Raw genomic sequence first — 11101 nt, 5'->3', positions numbered from 1 at the left:
CCCTGTCCAGTACAGTCTACTTTATGCAATAGCCATGATCGACCCTCTTTACCGGCGTGCCACCTTTGGTGGCCCACTAGAATAAAGTTGACTTTACGTAATGGCCCATGACCCTCTTAACCGGAGGGCTGCCTTTGGCGAACCACTCCGATAAAGTTTACTTTATACAATGTCCATGGATATGAGTTGTCTATGGAAATGAAGTTAAAAATTGCCTTACAGTCGTCCTAATTAACAGACGTTTCAATGGATGTGGCTGAGAAGTTTGTGCACTGGCATTGAATAAAGTGCGCCGCGTACCGGAGTTCAAATCCAAACCATGCGGGTAAATTTGACATATGGGTTTTGGTTATTTTTCAGGGGGGGGGGGGGTCATCAATTTTTTTCGTCTGACAAAGGGGGGGTCATCATTTTTTCACAAAAAATGCAGGGGGGGTCTATATTTTTTTGAACACCGGTGACAAGATTTTGCCGGCCCCCCCAGGCCGTAAAAACTGAACGCTCCCTTAGAAGTGTTGCACCACGGACCCTCTGATTGAACTGAAAGTGTACGGGCCTTGAAAACGCAAAACATTCTGTAATAAAATTTTGAAACACTGTTTTTCGAAATCAAATATAGAAATCAGGGGTCACCATGCAGACGTTAGCGCCACTGAAACTAATTACCCGATATACACGGACACTTGAAATCCAATATGGCCGCCATTCTTTTCTTAATACCTGTATGAGGAGAAAATATTTTTAGATTTCCATACAAATAAAGCTAATGAAAACTTTAGTCACTCAAGGAGCTTCCAAAAGGGCCCCACAAGTGGATGACAAAAATTATTGTAAAAATACGAGAGTCTGTTGTTATTTTCAAAATATTCCCTGTTCATTCCAATGGTTTTATGAAAAGCACAAAAAACAATGTCATGAGGCTCCCACCGTGAGGTGACCAAAAAGAATAAATGTCAACCTTAATGAGATTTTTGAGCTCCCTAGCATCTTTAATTTTAAAGACTTTTTGCTTTCTGTTCATTGTCCTGATATGTAACTGCACAACTTTAGTTTTAAATTTGTTTTATTTTGTTTTTTTTTCTTGTACTAGAGTCAATGAAGAACCTCTCTCCATCTGTTTCTTTTGCTAGAAAAATAGTCATGTTAAAAAGAGCTCCATGTGACAACTTGAAGTTGTTCATCTTTGAGAGTTCGAGATCCATTCAAGTTCAACGGCCGACTTTGGACCGAACCATGGAAGCGAAAGGGCAAGCCAATCCCTTGGCCCTTTCGCTTCCATGGTTCGGTCCAAAGTCGTTGTTATCAATGGTGAGCGTGGATCTGTTTACAGGCAATGAGGGGTGAGCAAGTACCATTGTAGTGTAATCTTTTCATGCATTGTTTTTTTATTTGAAAAGAAGGCGTAATTGTTGTTTGACACCGGGACACAGTACAATAAATTACCCATAATGCTGTTCGATTTGTACCAACGACGTTAGTTTTCTTATAACTTTTTCAGTTCTGTATAAAAGCAATAATGTGAAGTCTCACGATAATTGATTAATCATATTTATTAAACGTACGTCGAAATATTGTTGTATAAATTTCAAAGAAACCATTAAATAACCATAAAAGTCACATTCTTCAGGTACTACAAATGTCACAGTTTTGGGAAGCAAGTTATTACCAACTGAAGGGGTCATTCTCTGAAAATAGTTAGCATGTAAATTTCTTTTGTCTTCTCTATTTGGAAAAAATCAATATCCTTTTCTTTCATAAAACAGGTGCAACTAGTCTCCCTACTTTCCATCACTTTATTCTGTATGGCTGAGGACACGATCAGTGGAAAATTTACAAAAATCTTTTCTCTTCTCTCAATCAAGCACAATTTTCTTTATCCTTTAAAATGGGAATTGAGAAGAAAGGTGTTTTTAAAAGTACGTTCTCAGAATTTTTACAAGTGGTCCAGGAATTTGTCTACACATGGGAGACATGATAGACTTCACAGGGGAATCTACGTTGGCACAAATCATGATGTGTTGTGGGAAATTTCTAGCACTGTGCGGGATGTACAACTATTTGTACTACAAATGCGTCTGGGCGTACAAGCTTCAAAAGGTGAATACAACACAATTGTCTCCTTTCCGGATATCTAGGTTACGCCTTTGAAAACGCTATGAAAAGAGTGTGGTCAGTTTATGTAACTCAATCAAGTGAACCGTCGTCACAATAAGCATTCACTGATTTTATTCAGGCGGACAAATGAAACGTTTTCTCTTCATTGATGCTACACTTCCGTTTAAATATGCGGCGCTTTGAAGCGAGGTTCGGCGATAGTGGAGTTCTGGATATCCCCAAGCCACCATCGCTTCGAGACTCGTGCGTCGTTTCTTTTTTCTCGTTGACTTTGTTTCAAGAAAATGTACGATTCCAAAGCAAAAAGAGCTGACACACAGCTACAATTATTGGTGACAAATATTGAATACAACCTTAAATACATCACAATGTCAGGCATCCTGAAGCCGACTTGTTTTTACTTTGCGATTTCAAAAACAAAAAACAAAACGAAACGAAACAAAAAACAAACAAAACAAAACACTTTTTGCGGCTGGTTTTGTGTCATTTTACTGGGCTCAATTGAGTCAATATGATGCGACCAATCGATACAGGAATATTGTCGTGATCTCGGGAAAGAATGCAAATTGAAAGGTGTAGCCAGTTGCTCGGGCTCGGTGTCGAGCTTACCCTATCCGACGCTTTTAGCTACGCGAGCTAAAGTCGACTTTTTGCTCATCTAAACTTGAAACAGAACATGCTGTAAAAATGAATCAATTTGCAGAGTTATTAAACGGCAATGCCATTTTCACCACCACTCCCGCGATCTAATATTCTACACTTAAATACAGGAACGAACAGACACATGCTACATTAATTTATGTAACTAAACGTAACCTTATACTTTACGTTAAACACTCTATTTTGTATCATATCAAGATGAAACTTGTATTTATGCCTTGCTTCCGCAGCGTAATATTCAAATCATGGTATTGTATTTGTGTCGAGATAAAAACCTTGCATACCGAAGTTACTCCGTTGTTTCAATCTGTCCCTCACGAATCACCATGTTTGCCCCCAAATCTGTGCTGATCACCGGCACTAACCGCGGCCTTGGTCTCGCGCTTGTCCGCCAGTTGTTGGAGCTTCCCTCCCCACCAAATCACATCTTCGCTTGTTGTCGGACTCCGGAAAACGCGGAGGTAAGTTTTGTTTTGTTTTTTGTTTTTTGAATCGCATGAATTAGCCAACGTGTCCAATGCCGCGGGGGGGGGGGGGGGTGAGAGCCGGAGAATGCCATGGCAGAAGAACTATGGGCAAATATGCGGTACATATACGCCAGAGTAGCGTTCAGGGAAACCTGGTCGGTAGATTCTTTTAACTCAAGTTCCAAAACGAACGCGCCGTAATAAAGCTTTAGCCCTTTATCACATGCACAAACCGAATTTGTCGTCTCTGAACAAAAAAATCGGTTTTGGTTGTTCTGAGTCACGACAACAACCCGCTTCTATGTCATCAAGTTTGATGTGTCGGACCCTTTTTTGTATCGATCTTCGATGTGCTCGTCTATGTAAACAATGTGGCGCTGGTATTTCTCCCACGTTCAAAATGTATCTGACGTGAAAATGTAAAAATTAGTTATGATTATTAGAGGCTGACAAAACAGTCCACTTTGCAAAATTTTGAGCCCTTGTGTTTTAGTTGTGTTACCAATTTGCATATTGTGGCTTCAGTAAACTAACAAATAAACTAATCGATAAACTGACGCTGTGAAATCGTCATGAGTATGCGTAGAGAACCCTGGATAATAACCAGAAAATAAACTATCTGTTTTGCATTAATTCTGTTGGATTTCCATTCCCGTCATTGGTTAGAGAGCAGATGTGTGGGTTTGTTTATGAAGCAGGATCTTTTCACAGTCATATAGACTACGACAGTATTAATCCAAAAAAGGTATACAGTCACCTGTAATCTAAATATGCCCATATGTGGTCAAAGGGGCGTACCTTGGTATTCAAAATACCCATGTGAGGGCGCTGTTTTTAAAAAGCGGCCACACGCTTAAAATATGTGATTGGTTAGATTTTCTCACTCTGTGGTTGCTGTGGGAAAATTGGAACAGGTGGCAGTATACCTTTGACTGAAGAAGTTATTTGAATTTCATAATTGATTTGCGCGTACAGTGTGCGCCTGCGCACACATGTTCAGGAACAGACTGCCTGGCCCACTAGAGACTAGAAAACGCCTTCAAACAAGACAATCTTTTAATGTTGGACTATGTTTGCGGAGTTAATTATTCTAATTTGAATTTTATTTCCTTCAACAGGACCTAAACTGCATCGCAAATGAAAACCCACAAGTGGTTGTGTTGAAACTGGGTAAGCTATAATGCTTTCATTAAAGTTTATTCATGTTCTAGCGGACTCATCGAAATAACAATGTGCTTTGTTATGCAAATATCAAGTGCAAAATCTATTTGTCTTGGTCTTTTATTGGCATTGTTTTCTCAACTTTTTCGTCAGAGTAGTATAAATTTTGTTTGCAGTGCTCTACCATAATTTTAAAACAAGTTTTAAGCAACAATGATTCTACTGTACAGTAGACAAAACGGACTGAATTCGGATGATAGGACGGACATTTGTTTTGACAATTCTTTGCTGGTTCGGCACTGAGGGACTGATTGTATTAATGCCTTCCTACACATCGGAGTCAGTGAAATGTTTGCCCTTTTGAAACGTAAATTTAATTTATCCATGTGTAATAATTACGTGATCACGTGATCATGTTGAATTTCAATAAACTTTCAGGTACATTTTAAAATATTTCTCGAGTCCAAAATCACATCTCTTATCTGATATTTAACACTGTATAAATCATTGTATTGCAAATTGGAAAATAACACTTGACTCTCCGTGAAGGCAATATTTTATATCTTATGTGCAGTTGGCTCATTCTAGATGGTCTACAAATGAAAATATCTACAAATGAAAATATTTCACATCCTCTTTTCGGAGAGTGATAGTGCAGAGCCATCAAAGGGAAAATGAATTATTCATAGCTGTGACCTTTCACATTGAACTTATGGCGAGTGTGTCTGGTCCCCCGGCCCATGGCTACCGCCGGCTGCGCTGCTGACGAAAATGGGGACCCTATTTTCATGAGCAGCGCGGTCAGCGGCAGGAACGGGCAGGGGATCTAACAAAAGACGAGCAAGCGTCCATGTTGCAACTCGTCGGACGTGTCAAATAATTGCACATGTTTATTGAAGTAGTTTTGAAAAAAAACAACAAAAAACAAAAACGAAAGGCAGTTTTTAATCGAATTTCAAAGTTGTTACTTCTTCCAAAATTTGGAATGAAGTTAATATTTATTTGTTTATTTGTTTGTCCGTTAATTTATTTATTTGTCTGCTGTTTATCTACTTATTTTATGCATTTAAGTATCTATGTATTTATTATATATTTTCTCGTTTATTTATCTACGTTTAAGTGTTGTAGAGTAAGCAGTCTCCTGCAATTATGCTCCTTCCGCTTATGTTTTTTTTCCTGAAAAATTTTGATTTTGATGGTCTGTGTTTCCGTATCCTAGAATTGACAGACACTTCCAGTATAGAGGGGTGTGCCAATACAGTGGAGAAGATCGTCGGAGATTCCGGCCTTAACGTACTGATAAACAATGGCGCCATAATGAAAGAACCCCTCACTGACAGAATGAAGGACACAACCGAGGAAATGCTGAACAGAACGCTGGGTGTCAATGTAGTTGGTACTGCCATGGTCACTAAGGTGAGTATATGACTTTCATGTTTTTGTACTGGCCAAGGAGAAAGAGACCGACAGATAGATGACAGACACACAGACAAGTCGGACGAACAGTTAGAGACAATCAATAACAAAGACAGAAAGAGGCCGGCCGACGGACAGACTGACAGAGACTAGCAGGCAGACAAAGACTCAGACTGTGGTAGACGAAAAGACCGACTGATTGAGGGAGAGAGACATATGCCGGGGCAAATAGACGTATCATTTTTACAAAGCAGAAAATGACACATATTATACCGGTGTTAATATCAAAAGTAATATGCAAAACAGAGATAGACATCTGTCACAGAAACGCAATGGAGACATTTTATTTGTCACTGTGTAAACGCGATGGTAATTTGACTACTTCAATCATTGCCAAATATAGCTGACAGCATTGCTCCCTTTAACATTAACAACTCCAAAGAGGTGGATATTTGTCTTATTATTGAAGAGAGGACTAGACATTCATGATATTATACTTCATAATTCACCGAATACGAAAGTAACCGAGGCTTCCATTTGCCGATTCTTGGTCCGTAAATCTCAGTTTTAGGTTGTAATTTTCAATATTAAAAAAACCACAAAACTATACAATTGACAGACAGAGAACAAAATACACGTCATTAGAGCCCATAAAAAGGAAGACACATGAACTTGCGGAGACAAACGAAAGACTTTGCGTTATTTTAATATTAATCTTTTCAACCCATTCCCTGTACACCGGTCCATATTCATTATGGTTGGTCCGGGGTTTAACAATGTCACGTAGGTAGACAGAGAGATGCCTCCATGAATAAGCTGGCTAAGCTTTTAACACACATTGTTTTCAGTATTTCCTGCCGATGGTGAGGACTGCCGCTCGAGGGCTGAAGGAATACGACAGCTCTAAAGCAAGCATCTTCAACATATCAAGCGAATGGAGCAGTGTATCCACATTGGCTCACCGAGAGGGCCACTACAACTATCCCTACTCCATGTCAAAGGTCAGCGTCCGCGCATTTCATACAAATTATATCACTGTAACAACCAGAGACAGGCGCACATAGGAACAAGTAACGCATACATAGGTTCACACAATGCCTTTAAATACCAGTATGTTTTATTGATGACCTGAGTTCAGCTATATTATTGGCCGAGACGTGAAATAAGCGTGCTGCATTCGCTATAGAGCACGGTTGGAACACGTACGAGCTCCAAGTCGGACGGAGTCCCATACATTTCAGGCAATAGTTTCGAGATACTGCCACGGCTATGGTCATAAAGCCACCTGAACAACCATTGTTTTTGACCAGTCCACGCTATATACACACTAGCTATCGCTCAATGCAGATAGGTCAGAAACTGGTCAAAAGCCGTCGCTAGGAGTGGTTAATGCGTAAATATTCCATGGTGATATTCTTTAGCAAGCGATGGAAATTGCGAATGGCGTGACACGGTCATAACCGTGACGTCATTGTACTTTTCCGGGCTAACCAAAGAGTAGAATATAATACATGTATAAAAAATCTGTCTATAAAATAATATATCTATATATTCCGCCGAATATCACATGATTTAAGTTTCAATGAGAGATATCGTTTATTGGCCTTTTTACAGTATACCAATGATCTTTTTTAAACAAATGCCTTTGTGACGGATCAGATCATTGAGGATATTTCTCGATGATATGTACTTTAAAGAAGCGAGATATTGCGTGGATGATATTGTGCTGATATGTCCTATATCTCCCTTTAGGCTTCTGTCAACATGATGACCAGGCTCTTAGCCATGGAATTCAAAGAAAACAACGAAAAGATACTGTGTATGTGTATAGAACCTGGCTGGTTGATGACAGAAATCGGAGGCTTTATTGGACCTACCCCTCCCGAAGAGAGTGCCAAAGCCTTGCTTAAGGTCTTTGCAACAAGAACCGAAGCTCATCATGGCGGTTTCTATACTCACGAGGGAAAAGACTTTCCCTTTTGACCGTTTCATTACCATGGTTTGGTCAGAATCCATTGCTATCGATAGTTGTTGCGGACGGCCTCTTCTTTACTTGGAATCGGAAGAAAACCGAGGAGTCACATGACAATCGAAGCTCTTGGTAATAATATCAAATCTGAACTGGTACAAAACACCTGAAATATTTCATATCATAATGCCATAATACCGACTTTCCATCATCAAGAAGAAGTTTTTATTGTACCTGTCCTAGGGATACACTTTTTTCTCTGCACTAATGCTAACTTTATTTCGGGGGGTGCGGGGGTGGACAATAGGTGTGATCATTCTAATCATTGTTTTGCACAATATGCCTCTCATATTGAACAGGGACACCAGAGGAATGGTGCAGTACTCCACTGCTTCAACACCCTCAGGCGATACCAGCTTTATTTGCGTATAATCTTCATAACAATTCACATAATTTTCAGAATAATTTTGCAAATGTTATACGGTTTTATTTTTACGACTTCGATGTACCCCTTTTCTCAGAACATTTAAAAGTAAAGTACAACTTCAAAGGTTTATATATTATCGTGTCAACAGTGTCGGTACTATTTTTTCAGCTGGCAGAGGGTTAGGAAATATTTCAAAAAAAGCAATGACACGATATGAATTTTGCTGTTAAGGATTCACACTCTAAATTGATCCATCATTGTTTTTCTCTGTACAACATTGGGCTATCTTGTAAAGACATTAAGTAGGTTGGCTAGTGACATAAATCATGTTGGATATCTTCTCAATAAATATCATGCATGGTGCTACATTAATATGGTTACATTTTCCTTCGAGTGTATGGAGAAAATGTTTTTAAAAAACTGTTTTACATAAGTCTACGCTCTTTCAAGTTCAGGCCATATTCACATAAGCAGACGACGCTAGTGTTTTAGAAAATATCACAGAATATGACGTCATTGCCTCCGAAGGAAAGTGGTACTTTCCTAATTGTGTGATCCTCTCACAAAATATCTCTTCATATTTTGACATAAATTAAGATGGCGCAAGATTTTGTAAAAGGGCAAGTTATAACATACTGTTGAAGGCAATGCTGCTCCGATATTAAAGAAATCGGTTTCTACGAGTTTTACCTCCGTATGAATTAATTTACTTGATATAATTTAAAAGGGGGACAAACTTAAAGGTATACTGTCACCTGTTCCAATTTTGCCACAGTTACCATGGAAAGACAAAATCTAACTAATCACAGATTTTAAGCGGGTGGCCGCTTCATAAAAACAGCGCCCTCACGCGGTCATTTTTAATACCAATGAACGCCCCTTTGACCATAAATGGGCATATTTAGATTACAGGTGACTGTATATATTTAAGGACTAACATCACAGAAGGTAGAAATCGCCTTGGGAACAGATATTCGGAAACTCAAACCTTTACAATTATATTTTGACCAGCACCTATGAAAGCTTATTTTGAAGTTCATAGAGTAAATTAAGTTTTCAACGGCTGGGTTATTTGAAAATCGGGAGATTTATTTTCTCCATAGAAATAACACTGTAGTCATGGCGCCCACGTTGAGTTTCAAATACCCGTAAATATTCGTATTTTTTTTTCTGTGATAAAATTTGAACGGCAACACTGATTTTTATTCTCAAAACCTTTCGAGCAAAAAAGTATTTTATTTTCGAGGTGCAAACTACCTTCAAAAGTCAATGTCAACAAGCAGGAATGTGAGAACAGTAGAGTAAGGACTGATGATTTACCAAATCGTCAGTTTCTTTCCTGGTAAACGTTGTTTGCAAGGTACTTTTTACCCTCACTTTCCACAGAGACCCGATTAGCTTCGCTGACCCTATTCGATTATCAAGGTTAAGTGCGCCGCTAGCGGCAGGGACAGACATCACCGTGAGCCTCGCTTCGCTCCTCTCCGTAGAACGGTATATCCACACCGCCTTCTGCGCACTTTGGCTTGATGCATCGAGGCTAGGACGTCTTGAAGGCCGCACCTGTGTCCTCTTTGACAAGTTCAGAGGATTAGGTGCAATTTCAAAGGCGCATCTCTTAATTTTAGTATATACGTGGCATACAAGAAAATCACGACAAGAAAACACCGGCTGTGCTGGCCCTCCTTTACGTGAAGGGCGACAATTCGAATTCTAACATCCGTCGGAGGGTTGGATCTTGGGAAGACAAGTGGAGCATCTATTTATTCTCACAACGTTCACAAGCACAACATTAATCGTGCGAGGGAGATATAGGGGGTTATTTCGAGACGACAATGTCCTCTGTAAGATTGTTTTAAAGCCTCACTAGCTGTATCTTTAAGCATTGTTTTTTTTATTTTACTTTCAAGCTAACTACCCTCTGGGACTTTCTATGCAATTTTGAACAAGATAAAGATTGCACTGCGATTAAATGTTTGCCACAACGTAAAATCGTAGGTCCATGCGGAAAAGCAAAAAAACATGGATATTGTGCATATCTGCGTTGAAATCTTCACATAAACTGCACTTAGTCCCGGTGTAATACATAGGCGTGAATGTTTTAAATTGTGACATTGTATGTTCTGTTTCCTTTGTTATATTACCTATTTTTGAAAATGGCAGGAAATCAAAATGACCGTTAAAATTGAAATTTACTCGTCAAGTATTTCACAAAGGAATGGGTTCCTAAGGCAATAAAAGCCCATATCCTTCCAGAGGGTAAAATTCAGAAAAAAAACCAGGAGTGAATAGGAAATTATTTTGAGGTCAAGAAACTTTAAGAGTAACAGCTACTGGGGCTTTAACAAATGTCATCAGCAAACGAGTTCATTATTTGACAATTACTTTTAACAAAACTTTATTTAATATGATAATATTTTAATACCGTATTCTTCCCCGTTATAAAGTACGTTCCTTGCTACAAGTTCACAAGTACGTTTGTACGGAATTTTTACTCGGTGCATGTATTACAGTTGCTGAAAGACCCGAAAGGCCTTGATAACATTATACGTTACTAGAAATGAACGAACCTGGCATCAAAAGGTGACCGAAAGACGACGGAGAATTCTCAACCTGACAACAACGATGTTGAGGGACCAGAAAAACAATGGCAGCGCATTGACACATCGTAAAAACGAGAGCAATATCACAAAAAATAAGGGGCGACGTCAAAAGATCGATGTTTGAAAAAAAACTTAATTGCTTAAGTTTTGGGGGTAGGGGGTTTTGGCCAGATTAATTTCCTTGCAGCCAAAAACGATTTTATGTCTTTTTGGCAAATTTTACGATTTCAAGGCTGTTTTTTGTACGCTAAAACCGATCCAGTCACTCGTATTTTTGTTACTT

General features: G+C 39.0%; 1 protein-coding gene across 1 annotated transcript; it reads left to right on the top strand.

Annotated features, from left to right (window-relative positions):
- The first annotated feature begins 3039 nt into the window (after window positions 1-3039).
- On the top strand, window positions 3040-8587 carry LOC139123673 (C-signal-like). Its single transcript, XM_070689845.1, has 5 exons — window positions 3040-3236; window positions 4361-4412; window positions 5623-5819; window positions 6668-6820; window positions 7572-8587. Exons 1-5 carry the CDS (start codon window positions 3102-3104, stop codon window positions 7800-7802), a joined length of 768 nt encoding a protein of 255 aa, XP_070545946.1. The 5' UTR covers window positions 3040-3101; the 3' UTR covers window positions 7803-8587.
- The last annotated feature ends 2514 nt before the right edge of the window (window positions 8588-11101 follow it).

This window comes from Ptychodera flava (genome assembly GCF_041260155.1).
Source record: "Ptychodera flava strain L36383 chromosome 23 unlocalized genomic scaffold, AS_Pfla_20210202 Scaffold_23__1_contigs__length_28996876_pilon, whole genome shotgun sequence".
Classification (NCBI taxonomy): Eukaryota; Metazoa; Hemichordata; class Enteropneusta; family Ptychoderidae; genus Ptychodera; species Ptychodera flava.
Note: the sequence above shows the minus strand (reverse complement) of the source record. Positions and strands in the feature narration are given on the sequence as shown.

What these genes read in the sequence shown, in the direction of transcription:
- LOC139123673 (XM_070689845.1), top strand. Translation starts at nt 3,102, where the DNA reads ATGTTTGCCCCCAAATCTGTGCTGATCACCGGCACTAACCGCGGCCTT. An exon ending in AGTGGTTGTGTTGAAACTGG is followed by an intron (nt 4,413 to 5,622) that starts GTAAGCTATAAT and finishes TCCGTATCCTAG; the next exon opens with AATTGACAGACACTTCCAGT. An exon ending in GTACTGCCATGGTCACTAAG is followed by an intron (nt 5,820 to 6,667) that starts GTGAGTATATGA and finishes CATTGTTTTCAG; the next exon opens with TATTTCCTGCCGATGGTGAG.